Source organism: Zootoca vivipara, chromosome 7 (assembly GCF_965207765.1).
Source record: "Zootoca vivipara chromosome 7, rZooViv2.hap1.1, whole genome shotgun sequence".
Lineage (NCBI taxonomy): Eukaryota > Metazoa > Chordata > Lepidosauria > Squamata > Lacertidae > Zootoca > Zootoca vivipara.
Genome location: NC_142590.1, coordinates 36433177 through 36459275, shown reverse-complemented (window position 1 = coordinate 36459275; position 26099 = coordinate 36433177). Strand labels below are relative to the sequence as shown.

The window sequence follows — 26099 nt, the reverse complement described above, 5'->3', positions numbered from 1 at the left end:
AAAATAAAAAGGACAAAGAAAGCAGCTGTCAAATCTGCCAGAAAGTTGACTTCTTTATTTTCTTATACTTGAATCATGACTATTAGCAATTGGGTTGTTAGATGTACATGTAACGTTTGTGTTCTTTTAAAAATGCTTCTCCATAGGCTGAGCAAGGAGCGGGTTGGAGAGCTGCAGCAGCAGATTGAGGACCTCCAGAAGACCTTGCAGGAACAAGAATCCAAGACAGAAGCAGAAGGGGTAGGTATCAGAGGATGGGGGTAGTTTTCATAGTACAACTTCCTGCTGTTTGTTGTCCTAGCACCATGATTTTGTTGTCGAAGGCTCTATTTACACTGAAAACATACCTTTAGCTATGTAAAATGTAAAAGCAAATTGAAAAGCAATCATTTTGAAATTTTTAGAAAAAGCTTTTGAAAAAGGAGGTGGGGAACTTGAATCTGAGTTTCACATGCAAAACAATCTCTGTATCAAGTCAGTATTTAGTCCTCCTGACTGATGGTGAGAATAAGTGATAAAGAAAATTTTAAAAACCACCTTTCGCTTAAGCCATCTTTAGAGAGAGGCATCCCAACATTACATTGTTGGAAGCGATCCTTAAGTACTAAACTAGAACCTGTGTGTGTCATCTGCAGCCACTAGAACTGGTTACTGTTGGGAATGAATTCTAGTCCTGTATATGACTGATAAGACCTAATAAATGTTACTTGTTTTTTATAGTCCAACAAGCTGAAGCAGAAGATAGCAGCACATATGTAAGTTACAAGATTAGCATATACTTTATTTTAGTGTGCTGTATGTGTGTAAACATAAAGCAGGAGAGATTCTTTTTGACTATATGCAAGTCGGTTTATGTCTTCTGTCCCTTCCCTGCTGAGGAAGGAGAGGGAGTAATGCTGCCATGGGCATTAGAGAAGTTATTCCAACCCCTATCAGCCCTCCCTGCAATGCTCTACATTCTTGATGCAAGCAGACAGCTTAATAACCCTGTTAGAGCAGTCCGGAGGGTGGTGTCATAATAGTGTGGGGGCAGGGCAGGATGAGATTGGGGTGGGGCGGGAGCACCAGGTTGGCTCTGCTGGTATGCCAGCAGTGCCCTGCCTGTCTCAGTCATTAGCCATGATCCCGTTTCCAGGAGGCTGACTTATGCCACCGAATGCTCCTGCCTGATTGATGATTTCATTCATTCACTTGTCTTCCCCTGCATCACTCCATAGCCAGCATGGTATTTTAAATGTTCTGTAGTCACTCAGAACTGCAGCAATTAAATTGCATATTGTCCCAAAGCAGGTTTGAATATACCAACAACTTTTTTAAAAGCTTCACTACTTTTTTAAAAAGCTTTCCAGTTCTTTTTATAGACAAGGTCTACAATATTTGTCATAGAAAACCATTGAGTATCTTCTGTTTCCTAAGTGTCTGCTTTGAAAATTTATATATTTGATTTGGGATAGTTTGCCTTACAGCTAATTTGTTAGTGTTTCTTGCTTCCAGTTCATCTTTGAAAATATAGTAATACGGCCAAACCTTGGCTCCCGAATGCCAAAAACCCGGAAGTAAATGCTCCGGTTTTTGAACGGTTTTTGGAAGCTGAACGTCCAACGTGGCTTCTGTTTGAGTGTAGGAAGCTCTTACAGCTAGGTTGTCAAAAATTTTGGAAACTGAATGGGCTTCCGGAACGGATTACGTTCGACAACCGAGGTTTGACTGTATCTGGTATAGAGCAGTTTATCTGACTATTTTGGGCTCATGAGAGCAATGTTGATGTAGCCTGATCTCTGATTTTGAATCTTACAGGGAAAAATTGAGCGAAGTCCATGATGAATTACAGAAGAAGGAGGCGCTTCTTGCAGACCTGCAGCCAGATCTAAATCAAAATGGTGAGTGATTTGATGTGAATGCTAATTTTTATCACCAATATTGTTTCATTACAGTTTCTCCTCATGCCTGGGCTAGGCTATGTGCTTGGTATCTTATATGACTGGTCTATAAAATACTGCAGGAAGGTACCTAGTAAATTGGAAGATTGTGTCCTTTTCCTCTTGCTCTCATAACTAAATATTAAATGATTGAGTTGTTGTCCGTGAGATGGTGTCATACTGTGCTTCTCGAAGGACAATGATGAAGCTCCATGTGAAAGTAGAGAGAAAAGCCCCCACGAACCAGACTTCCTTGGTTGTCGTTTGATGGTACTTGCCCAGAAGTCCAAGTTGTTCCCAGGACCGTCTTACCCATAGGCACTAGGAGTGCAGGGCACCCGGGTGCCAGGCTCTCAGGGGCACCAAGCCGAGAAACCGGAGAAGAGCCCGCCCGTTGGTTGGAGCGCCATAGTGGGCTCTTCTGCTGCGGATGGCTCTGCATTGCAAGTTCGGGGGCGATCGAGCCAGCGAGACGCTGAGGCGGCTGGCCAGCTCCGCCCTCCCCTGGGACTGGGCAACCAGGGGGGCGCGGGGGGGATCTTTGCACCCCGGCGCCGCATATGCTTAAGATAGCCCTGGTTGTTCGTATTATGGCTAGAAATTAATAAATGGTTGTGAACGCTTCTGGAGCCTGCTGTATCCCAACTCAAGTTCATCAAATGTTTGAGGCATAGATAAGACACAGTCTCCATTAATAATTAAATTTGGTTTTCTGCTAAACAGCACAAAAAATTGAAGAACTAGAAGCAGCTTTGCATAAGAAAGATGAAGATATGAAATCGATGGAGGAGAGGTATAAAATGTACCTGGAAAAAGCAAGAAGTGTGAGTATTTTCTAAAATGTCAGTGTTTTTTCCCCCCTTCAGATCTGGAATTGGAAGCCCCTCTCTCATGCTAACTACAAGCATACCTTGGAAGTTGAACGGAATCCGTTCCGGAAGTCCGTTCGACTTCCAAAACATTCAGAAACCAAGGTGCAGCTTCTGAATGGCTGCAGGAAGCTCCTGCATCCAATCGGAAGCCACAGAACCCACGTCAGTCATTTGGGTTCCAAAGAACACTCGCAAACCGGAACACTCACTTGTGGGTTTGCGGTGTGTAGGAGCCAAAACGTTTGAGTCACAAGGCGTTCAGCTTCCGAGGTACAACTGTACCATCATGTTTAAAGGTGGATTCATTCTATATTTTGTGTTCAGCTTTTCTAGTTCTGTTGTTTCGGCTTTCATTCAGCAACATCACCCAAGATGCTTACACATGCTTTTATATGGTTGACATTTTTAGCCAGTGTTAGAGCAGATCTATTGGAATTAATTGGCATGACTAACTTAGGTCCATTAATTTCAGTGGGTCTTGTCTGTTTCTTAACTTATATGGATACAATATGTTGTGCTGGGTTTTTTAAATGAAGCGTTGCACATCTTACTGCTGAATTATTTTGACTGGGTAGGAGGTAGGTTTACCAAATACATTTATGTTCATCTTTATGCAGGTGATAAAAACGTTGGACCCCAAATTAAATCCTGCATCTGCTGAAATCATGTTGCTGAGGAAACAGCTGACAGAGAAAGATAAAAGAATTGAAGCACTTGAGGTAAGAACAATTTTAGCATCTCCTCTGGAAGTTGTATTCAGTTTAATTACAGGAACTGCTATACAGAAGAGCCAGGAGAACAGTTATTTAAAAAACCAAAAACCATTGTTTATAACCATACGTAGTAGGAAAGTATAGAGAGAACAAAGAGCATTCAATACAAGCTCCAGTATTCATTGAGATTTATGAAGCATTTTACAAAATTATGTAAACATGGATCACTTAGTTGGTTAACTTTGAATGTTGAGGCCAATATAATTTCCCTTGCCTATATCTTCACAATTTGTAAATTCTTTGTAGGGAGAATGTAAATTGGCCAGGCTACATGATCATGAAGAAAAGTTAATTGTGTCTGCATGGTACAACAAGGTGAGCTAAACTCTGTCTTGTTTGTGGGAGTGAATATGTGAAAATAAATATTAATACTTCTCAGAAGCCAAAATACAGCCATACCTCATGTTACGTTTGCTGCGGGATACGTCTTTTCAGGTTGTGAACGGGCCGAACCCGGAACGGGTTACTTCTGGGTTCAGCACGCGCGCATGCGCAGAAACACTAAATTGCTCTTTGCGCATGCACAGAAGCGCCAAATTACGTCACACGCCTGCGCAGATGCAGCGCTTCAGGATGCGGCCTTTTCAGGTTGTGAATGGGCCTCCAGAACGGATCCCATTCACAACCAGCAGTACCACTGTAGTCAGAAAACAATTACTGAATTTTGAAATTTAAGAAATAACCATTTATTGAAATGAGGGATTGTTTTCTATGGTAAGAGACATGAAGATGGTCCTTATCTCTAGTGGTACTGTAACCAGCACCAGCAGTGTGCTAAATACTATGTAACAACTTGCCCCACACCCCACTTTTCTGACATGTTTGCAAGCTGTTCTGTTGGGGGGGGGGAAGCTTGGTAGATTGTACCACTACAGCCAGTCAGACTTCTGAGAAGATGGTGGGTTGAATCCAGCACTGCATGCACAGAGTTCTGCTCACACAATGGGGTTTTCCTTCCTCTCTTCCTTTGAAGCAGATTTGGGGGGGGGGCAGCAAGGGTTGCAGGGGAAGTTTCATTAGGCAAGCAGAAATCTGCCCTGCAAGTAGAATAGCAGCATCGGATACAACCCCGTGGAACCATCATGTTTCCTTTTAGGTTTATAATCTGCATTTAAAATACGAAATTACCTACTTTTAGTGTCCTACTTGGTATGATTTCTTTCAGAAAATGGTATATGTATGCATAATAATTTTGAGTAATAGTGGCTATAATAGCTGCTAGAATCTCTTAACTGTTTTCAGGAAGGAATGCAAGGAATCATGTTTAATCTTGCTTCATTCCAGAGTTTAGCGTTTCATAAACTGGGCATGGAATCTAGACTCCTAAGTGGGAATGCTGCCTACAAAGACGCTGGTCCCTGCACACCCGGGCGCTCTTTCCTTGCACAGCAACGGCACGTGACCAATACCCGAAGGAATCTTTCTGTTAAAGTACCACCTGCAACATCAGATTAAACCACAGAGGATATTCGTGCACTAAAGTGTCCTTAACTTATTTTGTAACTTTTGTTTTAAGCTACCTGACGAAGAGCGTGATTGTGATGCTGGGCATCAGCTATTTTACATCTGAGACCCATAAGGCTGGTAAATTTGATTTGGCCAGCGATGACTATAAGAAGCAACATACAGTGGTGCCTCGACTTACGAATTTAATCTGTTCCAAAGGCACCTTCGTAAGTTGAAAAATTCGTAAGTCGAAAAACACCATTGGAAACGTGATTTCCCATAGGAACGCATTGAAAACGGAAAAAATTGTAAGTTGAAGCATCCCTATCTAAAACCGCTGCGGGTTTCTTTCGGATGTCGAGACATTCGTAAGCGCGCGGCTATTACCCCCATTCGTAAGTCAAAAAATTCGGTTGTCGAGTCGTTCGTAAGTCGAAGCACCACTGTATGTCAAATTACTTTTCTTGATTTTAAACAGATCTGAGGTATGTGTTGATAAGCACAGCTCAAAATGAGTTTTATTTGTCTTCATAATGTATATATAAATACCAAAATTGCCATCCTATTTAAAATTCTATTTAATGTTTTAGTCTAGGATGTGTACTGATTTTAGTGGGAGTACATTTTTATGACTGTCATCTGCACAAAGAAAAGTAATCCCCCCCCAGGCCTTCTGCTACTTTACAAAAATAAAAAGGACCAAATTAGAAAATCTGTAATTATTTTTCAGCATTCATGGCATGAGGGATTTTTGACTGCAAGCAAATTGTAACCAAAATGATTCACTAATTTCAGGATTGTCCACCTAATGCTGCAGTTCTGCTGAAGTCCATTCAAGCTTTATTGAACTCCCAATCAGTTTTGTAATAACTACTGGGGGTGCAATGCAAACGCCCCTTTTGTGGGGGGGGGTTGGAACGGAGAGCTAGGAGTGTCATCAGTGGGGTCACTGGCTAATAGAAAACCCCGAAAAAGAGTGTTGTGGGGAGGAGCTGAGCTAGCTGGCCTGGAAGGAACTGGAATCAAATCCAGTTTCACTGCCTTGATGTGACATCATTGGGCCTGGTGAGGACTCAATCACTTCACCAGCCCCAAGCTGAGAGAGCTCTGCCTGCTGGGCTATAGATGTAACAATGGGACTGCTACTCCATTAGGTTCTGCTGCCCCCTGCCCAGGGTTTGGACTGCAGCCTTAAATTGCCATTTTATGTAATGAAAAGGATTCAGGAAAGCCAAAATGTCAATGTATTTGCACTCAACTAGCGATGTCTTTACTTTAAAAAACTTACGTAAAATTACAGCCTTTTTAAAGATTGCAAAATTAACCTTGACTCAAGTCTCCGTAGTAGGTCTTGAGCCCAGACTACTGAGTGGTGTGTGTTTTTGTCTCTGCTGTGTAATGTCCTGTTCATACAGGGATGCAGTGTGTTCAGCTGTGGCGCAGTGAGAGGAAGGCTCTGGTCCTATGCTGCTCTTGAGGATTGGCTGCAGATGCCCCTTGTGTCCCCTTGTGTGTCTAGCCCTTCACTGTGGTATGGCTAGGTACTGGGTTGAGCTCCAAGGGGGTAACTTGATGACATTAGGTAGACATCATTTGTTGCTGTATCTTTTGCAGAAAAAGAGCTTTTGAAGTCTATTCCAGAGAACGGTGAGTCGCTGGAGTAAGTTACCTAGTAAGAAGCTGCTAGGGTTGCTTTTAAAGCCTTCCAAAATGCTATGTTACCAGGCCAGAGAACAAAAGCAGTAGGGAAGATCATCACAGTTGTTTGTGTGTGCTGTTTACTTTTTGCACCTGATGAAGTAGACCATTGCACTTTGTGCTGCAGTTAGCCATTTTATAATTTAAAAAATTGAGGCACATTATTCTTTAGCAGTAATTCTTTAGCAAACACAAAGAGCAGACTTGAGTGCATGTTCACAGGGTGGAATGCATAGTTATTTTTTAAGGTGGACTCTGTGTTTAAAAAGTTACTTGCACATGGGCCAGATTTATGTTTATTAAATGCAATGCAGCCTTGAACATTACTGCAAATAAAATGAGGTCTTTAATCTGAGTTGCAGGATTTTTTGGGTGGGGCGAGGACTAACATAATCAGTAACTGCAGCTTAGACTTCAATTTTTTTAGCATTTTATTAAAACTGGCCTAAAATATCTGACAATGTGACTACAGTATTACATGCTTGTGTGTAGAAACTGATACTACAAATGTCTAATAATTCTGTCTTTTAATGACGTGCTTACTTAATACCAGCACTGTAAATTTATAGTGTGCTACTGTCTGAGCCTTCAGTCTTTCAAGATTTCATGTCTGTTGACTACCTCTTTGGTATTAAGATCTTACTGTTCTGTTCAACCTGCTGACTTGTGTTTTTGGTAGCTTTTTCCCTGGTCTGAATTTGTATGGAGAAATGGTGAATACAGATTTTGTAGCATGATGCTTAATGTTTTGATACTATACTATACTCTTGTAATCAAATATGGTCGCAGAGAGTAGTCTCCACAGATAACAATTCACAAACATAGGATACTATTCTTCAGTGGCTTTAATTTATCGTGTGTTCTGTATTACAACTACTGCTAGTACAGGAAAGTCAGCATCAAGGCCCCAATCCAGCTCAAGTTAGTAACAACTAAAGCTGCAGTCCAAGCGCCATAGTTTAGATTGTGCTGTACATTCTGTTGTAAGCAGAGAATATTATTTTTTTAAAAAAAAGCCAGGACTGACTAATTTCTATGGGACTTGGTGTCAGCTAACTTGAGCGGCTGAGTTGGATGCTAGCTGATGCAACTCTACTGCATATGTGTCTTGGTACTCTCTGCCTCCATGTCAAAGAGCCAGAAAAATATGGCTGTACTTTATCTTGCATTACTTTTCTGTGGTAGTTTGGCATTGCTCTATGGAAGAGAATGATGGTGGTAACATTATTTTTAATTACAAATTCCATGGGTTGAAGCCAGTCATGTCCCCTGGCTGATGGAAGGGCCTTTGATCTTGTGAAGGCTCCCATGAGTACATGGGAGCAGAAGTTTGTTTCCACATATTCCTCCTTCAGCCCCCTTAGCCACTTTCAGGTACTAGTCCAAAGGACCTCCCAATCCTCTGGAAGGGTTGCAGAAGAAAGAGGGGGATCTCGATAAGTCTCATCCACCCTCACTTTCTGCTCACAATCTACTGGATTAAAAAGAGTGTTCTGTCAGCAGAGGGCCACATCCCATGTAAGTTCGAGCTCTTTAACAAACTAAGAGACAAAGTAGATATGTCAGTGAATTCAGTTAGACATCTATGGAAGAACTCGATGGGTTTTTTGGCAGAGAAGCAAGCATATTTACTGCCATGTGTTTTTTTTTAGTCCCAACTTGTTTAAGAAAATGTTACCACTTACCATTTTGTAGCCATCTTTCACAATGCTGAACTTCACAAGGATTAATCTAGAAGGTGAGAGAGAGATTTTTCAGCCATCCCGGTAGAATTGTTGCTAAATTGTGCCCATTGCCACCTATGTGACCAGACCATTCACAGGCTATATACACAGCTCCTAGGCTTGGCTGTTTGGCCAGAGGAAATGTGCATATTTCATGCTACTGGATTGCACTGAGTGTCCATGGAGGCATAGCAGCTCAATCATTGCACAGGTAAACTTGTGAATCTGCAGCCATAGCAATTTTATGTAGAAATTGTGTGCAACTAAATTTGTGGTGGACTACTTGGTGTTTAGTTTCTAAACTTAAACTACCTCCTTTGAGTAATAAAATTCAGATATTTGATCACCAGCAATTGAATTCAGAATTTTAACTCTCCTGGTTTTATTTAACTATGAATTGAGTTAGTCTCTCTTGTGTTTTGCTTGCAGGGCAATACTTTACATGTCTACTCAGAAGTAAGCCCCACTGAGTTCAATGGTACTTACTCTCATAAGTATGTATAGGATTGCAGCCTTAGTGTGGAATATTTCTTTGATTTGAACATAATGCAAAGGAGTTACTTATCTATGTTAAGTCCTTAAAATGTGCTGTGCTTAGATGGGATGAAAATGTTGATGCATACACACTATGAAAAAGCAGTCTCTCTAATAAACTAATATTTATTGATGTCAGATGCAGACTTACTTGAGCTGATGGAGACTTGCAATCACCCTTCATCTGTAACTCTTCATTAATTAAAAATGTAGCATAGAAACTGGTTCACCAAGTGTTGGTCCCGCAAAACCTTGCAGTCATATTTTAATCAGGTTTGGGTTGCAATTACTGCTTAGTAAGTTGTACAGTGTTTGGCAATCATTGACAAAACATATCACTACTCCAACACAGGGACGCGGGTGGCGCTGTGGGTTAAACCACAGAGCCTAGGGCTTGCCGATCAGGAGGTTGGCGGTTTGAATCCCCGCCACGGGGTGAGCTCCCGTTGCTCGGTCCCTGCTCCTGCCAACCTAGCAGTTCGAAAGCACGTCAAAGTGCAAGTAGATAAATAGGTACCTCTACAGCGGGAAGGTAAAGGGCGTCTCCGTGTGCTGTTCTGGTTCGCCAGAAGCAGCTTTGTCATGCTGGCCACATGACCTGGAAGCTGTACGCCGGCTCCCTCGGCCAATAGAGCGAGATGAGCGCCGCAACCCCAGAGTTGGTCACGACTGAACCTAATGGTCAGGGGTCCCTTTACCTTTACTCCAACACAATCTCCATTCCTTTCAGTGGGGATTGTGTAAAAACCTCAAGTGGTGCTTAAACACTTTTTCCCCTGTATTGATTGCATGGTTATTTTCATTAGAGTAAAAGCACTTTGTTTGTATAACAATTTATGAATCGACACTATGGCTAATTATGGGATATGTGATTTCACCAACTTTTAAAAATCATGCATACATTTAGACAAGTTTCTGTAAGAGCGCGACCAGACTAAAACATGCAGTAGAATTAATAGTTTTAGTTCAATACTGCTTTTACTTTATATTAATAAAAAGTGTTCTTTTCTACAATAACCATTTGCTTGGATTCACATAATTGTAAGCAATACCAATGTTTTTTCTTCAGTAAGGATATATAGACCTTTCTTCGGGTTTTCTGTTAGACTTGCTGGGGTCTAATCTATTTAACGTGTACAAGTCTGATCCTGTGCAAAGCAAATGGGCTGTATAGAAATAGAGGAAGAAATTGCACTAATTTGTAAACATGGTTTTACTCTTGATTCAAGATATATTCTTTTATATTCACATTAAAACCTTTTGACATTAATTTTGTGGTCTCTGGTTATTTTATCAGCAGTGTCATCCTTTATGTTGCAGTCTTGTCAAACCCATTGCATACTCCTAGCAGCTGCAGCCTAATGTTTACCCCCACCCCCGAAACTACAAAACACACTAAGTATTATTAAAAGCCTCAGAAGCACAGTACAGTATACCAATAACTGTAAACTTTGTCATGTACCTCCTTTGTATCCTACAGGAGCTTTACACAGCAGCTAAGCAGATCATAACACATGTTTTCTTGTTCCTGCATTGAACAAGATGGAGCCATCAGAGCATTGCCATTGGATGAATGCATGTGTCATGTTATCTTGGGTCACTGAACCTCTGTTTGTGCATGCACTCGCTTCTATCAATGCTTTGTGGCCTAGGTTTCTACAAGTGTGGCGCAGTTCCTCCACACTTGTTCTCCCACCTAAAATGTGGGTAGTTAAGCAACAACTGGAAGAAGTTACGTAGCCAGCTTGTGAGTAGCCAGAAACTTGTTTGTAGCTGCTGAGCCTCTTCATAATGTCACTCATGACTCATAATCTAAAATGTCTTAACTCTTGAAACTGCTAGCTTTCTACAGAACAAGTATGCAAGCACAGACAAAAATATTGGCTTGAATACAGAAAGTACTGTGGAGTTATTCACCACACTGCGGTGGGGCGGGGAAAATCTGCTGTTACAAAGGATGTGGTGCTGTTGCTCCTGAGCAGAATTCCCCACTCCCCGGTCAGTGATGCAGGGGGCATGTAGTAGCTTGCAAACGAACAAAGGAATGGGTGTGTAGAAACCTCTGTTACTTTTGCACAGTAGGCTGCATTCCAGCTCTGCAAAAGTCAGACCCATTGCTTCATCCTCTGGGCAAGCAAAAGGCCCTACAGTATATCTCAATTAAAGTACACATTCTAACCAAGCAAAAGCACTCCAGTTTGAACAGCACAGCCAGTGAGCAATGTCGCCTGGAGAGGGGCATACCCCAAGGGTGGGACAGAACAAGCAGGAGAGCCACAGCCAGCCCAGGAGTCTGAGGTTTGCCAGCCCTGAACATCCCGACTGGAACAACAGATTGGGAACACAATAGCTGTATCCAGGCAAGCATTTCACTTGAACTGGCAGACAAGGGACATTTCCCACCATACCTAGAGATAGAATCTGGTACCTTCTGCATGCAATCCAGATGCACCAGCACTGAGCTATGGCCCTACAGTTTCCCTATAGGAGGACACACACACTTGCCTTAAGTAGCACCAGCATTTGAGCTTCTGCAGTCCTGCCCTACAACAGTGTTCTCATTAAAGTAGGGCACACTGTTTCCATGTTACATGTTAATGCACTACAAGTTTGATTCCTGCATTGCAGGGGGTTGGACCTGTGGGAGCCCTTCCAACTCTACAATTCCATAATTCTAACTAACAGATATAGAAATATCTAGCGTGGCTAAGGAAAGTCTTTTACTTCCACAATTTGCTGCTTCTGAGAAGAAGCGCTTTAAAGTCTTATTGGACTAAGCAGCACCCTAAGCCTACTGACCTGGGACTTTTGGGTAGACACGCTTAAGCTAGCACTGTATGTCTGTTTCTAACTAACCACGGTCGCTTTCGACTGACTACTGCCATCATGAAAGGACACTGGGGCTGTAGAGACCGATGTGGGAGAGACATGCCTTGTTGCAGCTGGGGCAGATGAAGGCGTCCAGTTCTGTTGCTTCAGATGCACCATGGCGCTTCTTTTCTCTGCACTCCTCCCCGCAGTCATTTTTCCTCCAGTTCCTACTGTGGATACACGACTTGGAATAAAGGGAAACCAGTTGCAGAGCAGCGATATTTAGCAGTTCAAAAGCTAAATCATATGTAAGACTGATTCCCCTTTAGGAATTAAAGCATTGACCAGACCCTCACTAAATATTCTAAAGCTTTATGTGCAGAACAGATGACAAAAAGAAGAATATACACAGAATATTTGCAAGACACGTGCTTATCCAAGCATGGATGTAGCTTCACTTAGTTGCAGAGTATTACAGCTGCTTGCTTAAACCTTCAATTGAACTGGGCCTCTCCCCCTTCCAGCTTTGCACTCAACCTGTACTTTACCTAGGCCATGCAGCTCTTTGAAGAGATTGCTTTCAAGTTCCAGCAGTCTTCAGCTCAGCTCCCTTCCTAGAGCTCTCATTAACTGATGCTTTGCGCTCTGTCCCCCCCTCCCTCCCTCCCTCCCTCGTAGAAAGAAGCATTCGCTGCTGTACTCCCAGCAGTGTCCAGAGAGGATTTCCGACATTGCCTCCTACTGTGTTCCTAACGGATTACTCACCCATCTTCCAACGCTGTCATGATAGTGAACTCACACAAAACAGAGCCTGTGACTTAGTACTTCTTACGTGACCAAAGTTAACCAACCACATGAGAGCTACTAGGGAACATACTAGAATTAGATATTTTACCAATCAAAACTCAAAGTGCTTTCTGTAAACACACAGCAGTACACATTTATACATTCCCATTTCAGCAGAAGCACTATATCCCCCAAAAGCAAATGGTTGCAATCACCCAATAACTAGTTTACAAGAAACATTATCTAGCAAAATGCTATATGCCAGAATTTAAGATGCCAATAAATTAGAGCCTTCTAAGCTTTCGTTATTGTCCACCCAGTCACAAGAAAAAGGTGAATGATAATATCCTCATTCTTTAAAACCTCATTTGGGTCTTTGAACAGATTCAATAGTACCAAACTTGGGGTAAAGGACTGCATCCTGTGGCATGATTTTAGAAATTTCGATAAACAACTTCTCCCCAAAGCATTCAACCCTCAAACAATCCCACCATGTGTATCAATACATGCCCACCTGGTGACAAACACACCCAATAGATGGGGGACGAAACTGATGCACTGTGGGCCAAATGCTTGGGTGTTAAATTCCAGCTGTGTAGTAAAGGTAATTCCCTCACAGAAACAAAGATTAGTTTATGAGGTTACTTTCCCTACAACCCTCCCCCGTCTATGTCATCTAGGGAAAACTGCAGAGTTTGACCCCAGCACATCCACCTGCAGTGGTACCCAATATAATTTTATAAGGAGCCAAGAGTCAACCTTTATCCACTCTGTCATTATTCAATAATATTTGTTCAAAGGGCTTAAGACTGTGTTCCTTCTTCCAAAAAACAGTAAATGGTCCATCTTTTACAATTGTTTGTTTTCCTTTTATCTTAACAGAATAGAGCCCGGCTGTGGGAATTCCACTTTAGAACCCTATTCATTAATTAGAAATGAAACAGAGTTACAAAACCAGCCAGTCTATAGCAATTGCTATGCTTATAGCAGATGATGTTGCAGTATAACGTGGAACTGATGCTCCCTTGCGGTTTAAACTTGCAACAGCCAAATTGCCACTTTTAACTATTTTCATGGAAATCACTTTGCAGACTCAGTTGTAACCTTGTTATCCACTATCTTTATTGAATCGCAACAATAATGCTTCTGAAAAACAATACAACCTGTGGAAAACCCATTGACTACAATCCAACTCTGAGCAACCTAAAAGCAGAGATGAGGCGCTGCATCCCATGGTCAAATTCCACTGGACTTAACCATCCAGGAGTCCTTAACCTTTTTACCTTACCTTAGGACAGGCACCCCCAAACTTCGGCGCTCCAGATGTTTTGGACTACAATTCCCATCTTCCCCAACCACTGGTCCTGTTAGCTAGGGATCATGGGAATTGTAGGCCAAAACATCTGGAGGGCCGCAGTTTGGGGGTGCCTGCCTTAGGATATTTACAAGAAAAAATAAAATTTGCATTTTGATTGTATAAACATAATAGATTTTTATCTTCAGTTGTGATCACACATATCCTTACAAGCAAAGCAATGCCTTTTTCTCACCACTGCTAGGGCCAGCATAAGCCCACAACCTCCTAGGAGCCCACCATTTTGGAGCCCCCCTGCAGCAGCAGCACCTACCAGCTCCTGGACAAGAGCAGGTCAGAGCTACGCAGGAAGATGTGTGCTCTACACTCTTTTGAACTGGACCAGTTTCAGCTAGGGGACCCCTCCATTGACTTGACCTTCCTTAAAGGAAAGGGGGTAAAAGCAGCAAACCATTTGTTCTCTCTCCCAAGGAAAGAAAGAGTAAAACAAGCAAAACCTGCTTCTGTGCTTTCAGCCAATCTGAGATGTTTGGGACACCTGGTGAAAGAAACACCCCAGGGTCCTAAAGAGCTGCTAATTCCAGTTGTCTATGTTAACTTGCCTGAGACAGGTATTCCCTAGAAACTGTTCTGTGCAAATACGTAGTGGGTAGGTGGATGTCAAATGCAAGGAGTTGGGCTAAAGTCAAGGCACTCGAAGAGAATTGCCTGGATAGTTAACTAACCTTACAATGTACACACGTCTACTCAGCTAGATTAAGAATGAAGTTGAAGCGATGAAACTACTGCATAGTGAGGGAGGAAAGGAAAACAGGACTCTAGGTTCACTTCTTGTTTGCTATCTCTGCTCCACCCCCTCATGAAATTCTGTTATTCAAATCAATCAATTAGGGTCAAGCCAAAGTTCTGTTCCTACACCATAAATTAATCCTACTTATTGAAGAAATGGCAATGATGTAAAATGGGTCCTCTTAGCGAGCGAATGCACATATCCGGTATGGCAGGGGAGACAAAGTGAGACCCACCCTAAATTCAAAGCTTAATGTCACATTCTTTGGAGCCTGGAAAGTGAACTTCTGAATTAGGGCAGTGAAGAAAATAAAAAGCTCAGTCCTTGCCAGCTGCTCTCCCAGACAAGCTCGCTTTCCTAGAAGGGGGTGGGGGAGAAAAAGACTGTTTCAGTGGAGAGCTTTTGCTACTGTGAAGAGTGGCACAATTTAAACAACACGGGCAGACCAAATAATTTAAAAAAATAATTATGTTGTTGCAAAATAAATATAGAAGTTGGTCCTACTTCCCAGATATGACTTACATAAATTGATTTTTTTCCTCCAAAACTGCATATGAGATAAATTTCAATTATATTTTATTAGGAATCTCACTAATATGCATATATCTTAGCTAAGGATGCAGCAAACAGAGCTCAGTTCCTCAAGTTCAAGATGGTAGTGGGTTTCTCTTCCTTGGGAAAACTATGAAAAAATACACCAGCTGCTGTTCACCCAATGGCTTGTGGAGCACCTCTCCCACTTATGGCACCTGAGAAAGCTCTGAAAATATCCCCTCAAAAATCCACACTGCTTACTGGGTGTGGGGGGAGGGGAAAGGTGTAACATCACACCTCCTATCAGGCCCAGGTCGGCCATTGACTCTAGTGGCGCGTTGCGCCAGGGCGCAAAGGGTGATCAGGGGGTGCTGAGGGGCGCCCCAGCAAGTGGGGGAGCTGTGTGGCGGCTTCCCTTTTCCCTCCACCAACCACGCCAGGAGAGCAGGGAGGTAAGCGAGCGGAAGAGGGGCACTAGGACCCTGTTCTGCTCTGCAATGCCAGGGTCATCCCTCACCCCGGCGCTGCGTTTCATTGGTAGAGGCGACGCCACATGGCAGCACCTCTACCAATGAAACGCAGCACCCTGTTGGCGGGAAGGAACGCAGCCCCTGTTGGCGCAAGGAAACGGCCATGGACCCAGCAAGCGCCGGAGTCACGGGAGACGGCCAGGAAGGCCCCGGCACGGCACAGCCCGGCCCGCTGGGAGAAGGGAGGAAGGCCGCACAGAGCAGCAGCGCCCCCTCCCCCACTCAATCCGGCATCGGACAGGTGGGCGGCATCCAGCACAGCGCGGCCCCGCTGTGAGGTGCGGGGGCCGCCGTGAGGCTCCCCCGCCCCCGCCGCCCAGCATGCCAGGTAAGAGCTTTACTTTTTTTTTAAGAGTGGGGGGGCGCCCAAGGGATCCCTGCACCAGGGCGCCCAATGACCTTAAGACGGCCCTGCCTCCTATAGTAGTCATTTTGTGACTTGCATCCACAGTACTTCCTCACAATCTGAAATGTGGCCAGGGTGCTGAGCCCTGCAATACACCAGACTCCCAGCAACAAACCATCATCATGTAGTCTCTGTTGCAATTCCAAGGAGCCACACATCAACTTTTGTTACCTGCAGAGAATGGCAGAAACGCTTCCTTTTTCCTGAACTGACCATTCTCTAGGAAATGACCAGGATTAAACACATTGGGTGTTTCCCACTCATCCTCGTCAAAGAGCAGTGAGGTCAAGTTGGTGAGTAATACAGTGCCCTGCCAAAGAAGAAGCAGAGAAAATGGTAGACTAAAAGTTGCAAAGAAATATTTGTGCTTTGATCTGTGCAACTACAGCAGTATAAGCCTCCTAGATCCAAGTCCAACTCAGAAAGGATGTTTTGAATGAGATATTTTCTATGCATTATTAAGTAATTCATCAAACTGCATCTGCATCTTATGAAAACACATATTCAAAGTAGGATAGGAAACAGCAGGTGCCAGTTGTTGCAGTTTGGGTTATTAGTAATGGCCATTTAAAAAGATACTAGCTCTCCATGCACATGGTACAGGGTACAGACTGCAGTTGGAATCCATCTATGCTGGGGGTTGGAAAGAACCAAAAGTCTATCTAGCCATAACCCCTCCCTCCACTCCAGATCTTGATGTGCCCAAAGAACACCCCAGACCCTGCCCATTGGCCATGCTGGCTGAAGCAGAAGGAGTTCAACAACATTTTGGGAGCATCACACTGGCTACCCCTGATTTTGAACTTTGGCATCAAGTTTTCACATCTTAGGAGAAGAGGAAAGGCATTTCAGAAAGGTTTATCTTCTTAGTATTTACTTTCGGAATATGAAACCCAGCCAGTGTACAGTCCTTAGTTGTCACCCGGGGCACATTCAAAGGTATAATGTTGCTTATTCTTTGAATTTCATGAACAACCGCATTGGTATAGGGCATGCTGTCCCTGTCATCCATCGCTGGCTGGCGAGACTGGCCAATCACAGAATCTATTTCCGCTTGGACTTTTGCTGCAAATAAAAGAAAATATCATATCAACACAAGGATAGACTTTATCCAAGATCTGTAGGGATGGCCCATCTTTAATATTTGACGGATTTTAGCAGACAGAGAATGGATACTCCTTAAATGAATGGGTAACCAAATTTTCACTTATTGGAATCAATTTTCATTTGGACCAGTCAACAGAGTATCCTGATATTTTAAGAACGGCACCTATCACCTCCATCAGCACAGGAGGATTTAGAAATAAGCAAAAGAATATCATCTGCAAATAAAACCAATTTGTATTCAACTGAATTATGTATTACTCCACAGAATGATCAACAGTACCTATATTGTCTAATAGAGCAAGCTAAGGGTTCCACGCAAATTTTGAAAACAAAGGTGAAAGTGGACATCCTTGTCTAGCTCCTCTAAAGCAGCAGAAAATATGGCATTTACTTTAAGTCTGGTGGGTAAATTGCATAATATCTTAATCCATGTTATGCATTCTAAAGGAAATCCAGCCACCATTAGTTTAGTACAACCATCATATACTGTTTATATATTTTGTCAAAGCCTTTTTCAGCATCTAATGCTAAAATTATATATTGATGTTTGCTTTCAGTAGGCCTTCGTTATAATGAAAGACAAATGAGCCAACTACAGTTCTACCTTGAATTTCTGGATAAATGGCCATGTAAAGTAAAGCCCAGCGCAATGTTGTAGAAGTTGTTTCTGTTCCAGCAAGAAACAGATCCAGTGCTGAATGTAGAAGGTTTTCTTCATGGAAACTGGAAGCAGAATCCTCCTTAAAACAAAAAAGCACCAGGGAGTTAAGCTGCCATTAAAAACACCATCCTACTGTCAGAGCCACATGTCAAGAGATCAGCAGGGGATTCAGTGACTCTAATCCTGCATCTAGGAAGGTCCAGACTTCAACAGTCCTGTGAATCACTGATGCTGGCATGAAGTTTGGGATTGTTCTGGTCAGGGATGCCAAAGCCCTGGAGGAGGTTTATTCAGACAACTGAGGCAACGTTTGGCCTTTACTACTGTGATTCTTTTGGTCATGTCAACTGTTTGCTCTCTCTCACCAGCAGTGAAAAATCCCAGCAGTGAAAAAGTGGAGAATTGTCTCCCCACAAAATACATGACTTCATATTCATGCATACACACATGTGCATGCAGAAATTTATTTTTTCTGGAATAATAAACTCAATGGAAACATTGAAATGTGGTCAGCCATTATGGGCCACATGGCTATTCCTGGTTTTTAATATTGTTTCTCTGCCTTCTGCTACTGTCATTTTTATTATCAAAGATATATGTACCTTCTGTCCTTTTCATCTCTCACCTTGGCCATTTCATTTAGGTAGGCATCAATGAAGTCTCTGGGTTCAGATGGGTTCCAGTCTTCTTTGTGTTTTTCAATGATTCCTCTCACGAAGGATTTCAGCTGCCCCCATTTTTTAAAAAGTGTGTGATGGGGCCCCGGCAGGTATTTCATGACATAGGGAAAGAGATCGTACATCTGAGGAAACAAAAACTAATATCACATATGTGCAGGGAAAGCCCTCTAAAAAAACATTCACATCATGCCGTTGTCATGGGAAAGAGGCTAGCAGTAATAAAGGATGGTGTGCACCGGCTCAAAGACGGCAGACTCTCTTGGAACCAGAGCAAATCTTGCACTCACCACTGCTTATTATGGGACCCCATGGCAATGTCTTCACTTCTTGGATTGCAGATCAAATGGCACCATGGTGCTGAGTTCTGCAAGCACACCTTCTAATTCACTGATTGACTCCCCATGAAGATGATTACCATCATTTGAAAAAGGACTTTATCAATCCTTGCTCATGTCATGAATATGTAGAGTTTCCCTTTAATGTTATGCATCTGCATGGAGTGTCAATTCACAGATTGTAACTGGTGTGTGTGTAGAATTAATCCATGTAGGTAAGGTAAAGGACCCCTGAACAGTTAAGTCCAGTCAAAGGCGACTATGAGGTGGCGGCACTCATCTTTCAGCCCGAGGGAGCTGGCGTTTGTCCACACAGCTTTACGGGTAATGTAGCCAACATGATTAAACCACCTCCAGTGTAACGGGTCACTGTGATGGAAGCCTGAGTGTACGGAAATGCTGTTTACCATCCCACCACAGTGGTACCTATTTATCTACTTGCTTTCGAACTGCTAGTTTGGCAGAAGCTGGGACAGAACAATGGCAGCTCACTCTATGTATATCATTTGTGATGGCCTCACTCTGTTCACATACATAGAGATTTTATTCAGCCACACATGTTATCCCCCCCATTAAAAATATGATCTGTGCTGTAACACATGGTTCTGCCACCCACTTTACGTTACTGAACACATCCCAACCTTTACATATTCAGTGCTTTAATAAACACTAGGGGGCAAAGGAATATGGATGGAACAAGATGCTTGAATGAATAGCACAGGGGAAACAGAAATCTAAACATGAAGAAACAGGAGGACCAAAGCAAATGATTGCATAGTCAACAAGAATGTGGGAATGTGACTGGAACCCAAGCAATTGAGTTGTGGTTATGCAAAAGGACTCAGAGAAGACCTACCACACTCCAAAAACTTCCCTGAAGAAGCAATGCCTCATCAAGCAAGTGCAGTAGCTTCTGGAAACGACTGTCATGGTAATCAAAGCGATCCGCAAAAGTGATGGAACAGATGATATTTGAAACAGCATTATTAATCTGAAAGTGAGGGTCAAATGGCTGCCCTGGAGAGAGAGAGAAAATGGTGGAGAAGGAATTTGGGTGCTTCTAGCTTCCATATAACAAAAACAGAAGGAGGCGAAAGTGGATGGGTGTGGAAGGGGTAGAATAGCCAAATAAAGCATTGGTATTAACATTATATTTTGTAATTTGACCTGGGACACCCAGGACTCTGAGGCCCATTTATATTTTCAAATGAGTATTTATATTCTCCATAGGCAAGGATTACGGCGTTTCCGTGCGCTGCTCTGGTTCACCAGAAGCAGCTTAGTCATGCTGGCCACATGACCTGGAACCTGTATGTCGGCTCCCTCGGCCAATAAAGCGAGATGAGCGCAGCAACCCCTGCAGTCGCCCGCGACTGCACCTAACAGTCAGGGGTCCCTTTACCTTTTCCAGGCAAGGATTATTCTGCAGTATGGATATACTGATCCACAGGCAGGAGATCATCAGGAAACGACATTTTTGTAACAATGGCTGTCAAAAAGGGTAAGGACCATCTCAAAGACAGTATATGCCAAAATATACAAAAATGATTGCACTTCAAACCCTATTCTATTTGTGATGTTGGTTGTCAAAATCATCAAAATCTGCACACCTCTTCAGCCCAAACACTCCACCTTTCTTCTTAAGCCTGTTCTAGTTCAGTGGCCTTGAGGTTCCAACACAGAGCTTCACACTACAACTTTTGTGCACCACAAAGAGCCTCTGCAGAGCTCCCTATCTACACCCCCTTCGCCATCACGGGGTCATTCCACTCCAAGCAGAGCTACATTTGTGTGAAGAAATAATGCCAAAGAGCTTTGCACCCTGGCTAATGTATTTTTGATCTTGTTAATAGAAAATAGCAGTGTAAATAGGTTTGTTCAACAGGTTTGTTCAACAGGTTTGTTGATTCTGGTTCTCACCTTTCTCAGCTTCTATTGCTTCGTTTAAGTAACGGCTTTCCTCCTGTATTCTTTCTTCTAAAGACCTTTTGCCCAAACCAAAGTTCCTGAGTGTTGATAAGGCAAACCGTCTTTGTTGTTTCCAGATGAGACCGTTAGAGAAGACCAGCCCTAGATGGGAAGGAGTAAAAAGTACATACAGCAAGTAAGAAAGATTTAGTAGTCCTTTCAATCCCAATATGGATTTCTGTCTCTTTCCCTTTATTCTGCTTGCCTACTTAATATGTTGAAAGGACTGCAAGGCATTTGAAAATGTGACCTGGACCTTGGCCACAGGCCCACTTGACACGAGTTCCAGCATGCTGCATCCCCACTTGGGTTCTGCTCATTTAGTCTCTAGTAGAGTCGGACACGACTAAACGACTAAACAACAACAGCAGGCAACACAAGCCAGCTACTCTAACTTCTCCCTGACCATTTTAGGGGAAGTTGTCAATACTTAGAAAAGCTAATTTTGTAAGCTAGCAGACTGCAGTAGGGAAAGGAGGTGGGCCAGGCAGTGAGCAAGCAGAGCCCGTTCTGTACCTGCTTGTCAAACTCAAAACCTAGCTAAGGGCTGACCACAGATTCCCCGTTGTTAGCACCAACTTACAAGAGTTGGAGCACCAGTCTGCTGAGTTTGTTTAATAGGAAGAAACACATGCTTTCGGAAGAACAAATCCATACAAGGACTGCACTCCCTCTCCACCAATCAAGGGAACGCAAGGCTATGGCTCGGACATCATATATGTAAGAAATTATATAATGTGCTTTCAACCTCATATAGTCTGCCCAGTTTTGGTAGATGACTCCACTGGACCATTCAGAGCTACATTGAATAAACCTGTGTTTTCCCACCTGCTTGTTGTCCTATTTGGCCTGGAGAACTGGCAAAGCTCAGACCTATTGGTCAGTTAACAAAACTAGCTAATTTGTGCTGACAGTTTTTATCTGGTTCCTCTTAATTCTGCCGTTTTTCAGTTGGCTTGGCTGTCACTACTGCTGTTTTATTGTGTGTTTTACTGTTTGGGTAGTATGCTAACTTTATTTTGTCCCGTGAAACTTTGTGGGAATACTTGATAGAAAGGCAGCATATAGATTTTTCAAAAAAACTGATACAGACCGTTTTAAAAGTCATGCCGTCAATATATTTTGTTCCTTCATCTCTGGAATTAACTAGTGGTAGATTTTAAATGGGGGGTCCCACTCTAGCCCTCTTTGTAATTATTCACATCCTTCATTTACTCGCTATTAACATATTTCTCTTTGCTGTTTCATTTGCATAACATTTTTGCTATATGTTGTTGTTGTTAATTGAATTTATATACTGCCCTATACCTGGAGGTCTATATGTTGGGCATCTGATCTGTGGACAGTGACATCTGAATGGGACCTGCTTCCGTTCCCAATGCCCTCCCCTTCCTAAATGGACCCAATCACAGCGAAGTCTTAGCTCAGTGGTTTGCAACCAGAGTGCCATGGTACCCTAGGGTGCCTTGAATTATGGTTAGGAGTGCTGCGAGCAGCGCTGGTCTCTGTCCCTCTTTCCTTCCCTCCCTCCTCTGATGCCCTCTAGCATCTCTGCCTCCCAAAGGCTTGTGTGGCTGTTCGTTGCAACAGCCCTGGCTACGAGCTTCGCAAGTGAATGTTCTGGGTGTGCTGGTTGTCAGGAGCTGAGATGGCCTCGGAGAAAGGAAGCAAGCGGGTTAGGGAGCCCAGCCAGCCAGTCCTTGCTGTTGGGTCAGACAAGTTCCAGGTCCCTGTGGGGCAGTGTGAGGAGGCACCCTTTCTTTGGCATGAGGGCGGGGAAGCTCAGAGACCGGGGCGGCAGCTGCGGCTGCCCAGGGGACTCCCAAGGAGAGGGAAGAGGAGAGGAGGCTGAGGGAACACTCCACAAAGGAGTGAGTTCGAAAAGGGGTGAGGGGCTGCCAGCTCTGCAGGCAAGGGGTGACATAACTGGGTCCTGAACCCCACAGGGGTACTGTGGAAAGAATGTCGTTGGTCAAGGGAGCTGTGGACTCAAAAATGGCTGTGAAGAAGATACTACCTGCTGCTTACATGCACTGCTTAATGACAGCATATTATTCCATCACTACTAGGGATGGGGCAGATAGTCGGTTCAGGTGCAATTTAATGCAATTTTAATTCATTCTCACTGCCCGAAACAATACATTAACTGAAACATTATTTGATGTGGAAGTGTGGCAAACTGAACAACAGAAAAATGAGGAACTGAATGAAAGAAAAACTCCCAGATTCCTCCACCTCTAACAATTGCAGGCCAATAATGACAAGCTGTTTGATGCACTACACAGCCAGACTCTTTGATTGCCACTCAACACTGAACTGTGACCTCAGTTAATCTAGTTTTGCAGGTCTACATCTATGACAAATCTTATTAGTTTACTTTTGTTTAAAGATGCAAGAAATGCAAAAGCAAATTAAGAAAACATCTAATAATCTAAACGGTTGTACAATCAGTGCATATCATTAAAAAAGCAATTTTAATCATCTAAATCATTGACCATAGTAAAGGAAACTTACCAAGTGACCCAAACACCTTATCAAGAACAGGGGATTTTGGTCGATCTACAAAATATTCCCCCTGATGGACAAGAGCCTCTTTCACCAGGTGCAATCCATTCACAACCACAATCCTTATCTTTCCGGTCTGAAAGCCGAATACATTGCCATATTTTTCTGCAAGCTGAATGGAGACGGTAAGGTAAATAAGCTTTATTGTACGAGCCAAAGGCCATGACAAAATACTATCAGGAGAAGATGTATCAACATAACTATATAACTATTTTACTGCAGCACCTTAGAGACCAACTAAGTTTGTCATTGGTATGAGCTTTGGTGTGCATGCACACTTCTTCAGATACCATGCACACGAAAGCTAATACCAATGACAAACTTAGTTGGTCTCTAAGGTGCTGTGGAAGGATTTTTATTTTATTTTGTTTCGACTATGTCAGACCAACACGGCTACCTACCTGTAACTGTATATAAAAAAATAGAGCCACTGCCTGCATTGTCAAAACTATAAAGTACAGACACATGTGTAGATTGGGGACTCCACACAACATAGTTCCCCCCCCCCCAGTTTAGACCTCTGAATCTCCCTTACAGTTTACTGCAATTTTGTTCAGGTTCTTCTCCCTGATATTTCCACATTATGTGTCACTGGAGCATCAGCATCATTGAGCAGCCCTAGAACCTGAATGGAGATGGAGGAAGAATATATAATATCCTATCTAATATATTATATATTAATTTGTTGGCAGACTGGAGGGAGAGGGAGAAAGAAGAATTGAGGGGTGTGTGCAGGGCCATCTCAAGCAGGTCGGGTGCCCTGGCGCCATGGCGCGGAGATCACTCCGGCGCCCCCGCCCTCGTGGGCTTTGCCGCGCAGCGCCCCCCTGCCGGCCCCACGCCACAGGGACTACCCCTACAGCCGGGCCTGGGGGTGAGTGTGGGTGTGTGGTGTTTCTTGAATGCCTATATGGAAGAAGTAAGCTTTGATTGCCATCAAATGGTTTCTAGGGGCTGTAAATAGACAGGCCCCCTTCATCCTCCACCTGCAATGTATTCACAAGAGTTGCTGCTTATTTGCATGTAGCAACTTAGCCTAGTCTACCACACAGGGCTGTTGCAAAGATAAAGTGGGAGTGAAGGTAGGACAATGAACAACAACACATACTCGCACACACAAAATATTCTGCCAGCCATAGTAAGCAAAAGGAAGTTGCAGGCACAGATTTGTTAAAAATAGCTGTTAGGTGGTGAGTGAGGGCAAAATCTGGCACCCCCAAATGCATTTTCTCAATTTTGCACCCACTTGGGAGAAACATCCCACACCACCCTGAATCTCATTCCTCCATCCCTACCTTTTGTGCTGAAATATGAGGCTTCTTGAAATCCATATGTAGCATGTTACCCAGAAAGGGAAGAGGCTTGGGCCCTGGGGGGAAATTCCTTGGGCGAATCCTTTTCTTGTAATCAGCAAGAAGTAGAAATGTTGCCAGAAACACCAGAATGACCTGCAGAGACAAGGCCTCCCAGAGGACAGAGAGCAGCTGCAGCAACATCTTCAAACCCACCTAGGTGTTCCTATGTCAGAACGGACTGCAAGTGTCAAGGGAAACTTGATTCTGCTCCAGCTCCAGCAGCCACACCTGCCCTCTTGGCTAACGTTCCTGAAATAAGGGCAAAGTTTGTATATATTATATATCACGCCCACAAAGAGGTAGGAAGGAGATGACTTGATGACTCACTGTACCGGGGGGGGGGGGAGAGAGAGGAGAGCAGCAGCTTTCTGTATTAGAATATTTCCTTCCTGTTTTCACTGTTTGTGAAACAGTAAATGATACTTTCCTTCATGACATTTCTAAGAAGGGGTTTCTGCCACTACAAATCAAAGCACTGTCCATAAAGAAATTTAAAAGGTTTACTATGGAGGATGTCTTCTGTTCTTGACACATTTGGACCAGTGAGTTTCAGCAGTTCTGACCGCTGCCTAAGAAAACAGAGAAGTCAACCTGCTTGCCTTCTGTTCAGTATTGCATACGTTAGATTTTTCTTTGGCAACAGACTGGCCAGACTGACTGGGAACCAGCACCTCTCCAGATGTTTTTGGTCTCCAACTCCCAACAGCCCGACGTTGTATGGTCAACAGTCAGGGATCACTGGAGAGCCCTCTGGTACTAGATTTATCCAGAAGCAGACCATGTAGAAGGGGGGAACTTTGTGCAATGCAGATGCATTGCCAAGAGCTCTGGATTGGCTCCATCGGTGTGCTTCGAGCACACCAACATCACAGTCATGTTGGTTTCCCCCCTCCCAGTAAGCAGGAGCAACTCAGCTCTTGGGAGGTCTAGCGACAGCCACCTTATCACATCCGCCCCCTTGGCTAATGCTCCTATAGGAAATGAGGGCAAAGTCTACATGTATTGTTATGTCATGTCCACAAATAGGCAAAGTGATGAATTAATGAGTAACTCTACCAAGGGGGAAGAGTTATGATATTTTTTCCCTTTTCAGGAACTGTAACGGTTGCTTTCCTTCCGGACATTTCTAAGAAGGCGCTTCTGGCAGTGCAAATCAAAGCACTGTCAATAAAGAAATTTAAAATTTTTACTATGGAGGGTGACTTCTGTTCCTGACACATTTGGACCAGTGATTTCAACAGCTATAACCTCTGGCTAAGGAGGCCAGAGGAGTCAACCTGCTTGCCTTCT

At 43.3% G+C, this 26099-nt stretch overlaps 3 protein-coding genes across 7 annotated transcripts in view; 1 reads left to right on the top strand and 2 right to left on the bottom strand.

The window, feature by feature from the left end:
- HOOK1 (hook microtubule tethering protein 1) overlaps positions 1–10236 on the top strand; it is a 32541-nt gene extending 22305 nt beyond the window's left edge. Inside the window, exons 16-22 of the mRNA XM_035122566.3 lie at positions 147–240; positions 721–755; positions 1798–1880; positions 2643–2743; positions 3409–3510; positions 3811–3879; positions 4849–10236. Of these exons, the coding sequence (XP_034978457.1) occupies positions 147–240; positions 721–755; positions 1798–1880; positions 2643–2743; positions 3409–3510; positions 3811–3879; positions 4849–5019 (655 nt within the window). The 3' untranslated portion in view covers positions 5020–10236. The remainder of the gene's footprint in view (positions 1–146; positions 241–720; positions 756–1797; positions 1881–2642; positions 2744–3408; positions 3511–3810; positions 3880–4848) is intronic.
- LOC118088454 (cytochrome P450 2J4-like) lies at positions 23–24950 on the bottom strand. 5 transcript variants are annotated; one of them, XM_088673976.1, is made up of 13 exons: positions 24750–24950; positions 23404–23566; positions 20842–20991; positions 19778–19938; positions 18532–18708; positions 17850–17985; positions 17016–17203; positions 16310–16448; positions 12326–15025; positions 11899–12021; positions 10429–10494; positions 8394–8439; positions 23–203 (listed from the first exon to the last, which is right to left on the bottom strand). In XM_088673976.1, the coding sequence occupies exons 1-9, from the start codon at positions 24948–24950 to the stop codon at positions 14850–14852; spliced, it is 1491 nt and encodes a 496-aa protein (XP_088530102.1). In that variant the 3' UTR covers positions 23–203; positions 8394–8439; positions 10429–10494; positions 11899–12021; positions 12326–14849. The 5 variants fall into 5 exon arrangements, with proteins under 5 accessions (XP_088530102.1, XP_088530103.1, XP_088530100.1 ...); XM_088673977.1 differs by having other exon boundaries at positions 11899–12004; XM_088673974.1 differs by lacking the exon at positions 10429–10494.
- The window catches only part of LOC118088452 (cytochrome P450 2J4-like), a 28824-nt gene continuing 27662 nt past the window's right edge, over positions 24938–26099 (bottom strand). Inside the window, exon 9 of the mRNA XM_088673973.1 lies at positions 24938–25058. Within this exon, the coding sequence (XP_088530099.1) occupies positions 24997–25058 (62 nt within the window). The 3' untranslated portion in view covers positions 24938–24996. The remainder of the gene's footprint in view (positions 25059–26099) is intronic.

What these genes read in the sequence shown, in the direction of transcription:
- LOC118088454 (XM_088673976.1), bottom strand. Translation starts at nt 24,950, where the DNA reads ATGTTGCTGCAGCTGCTCTCTGTCCTCTGGGAGGCCTTGTCTCTGCAG. An exon ending in CTCATATTTCAGCACAAAAG is followed by an intron (nt 23,567 to 24,749) that starts GTAGGGATGGAG and finishes GTCTCCATTCAG; the next exon opens with CTTGCAGAAAAATATGGCAA. An exon ending in AGCAATAGAAGCTGAGAAAG is followed by an intron (nt 19,939 to 20,841) that starts GTGAGAACCAGA and finishes CTCTCTCTCCAG; the next exon opens with GGCAGCCATTTGACCCTCAC.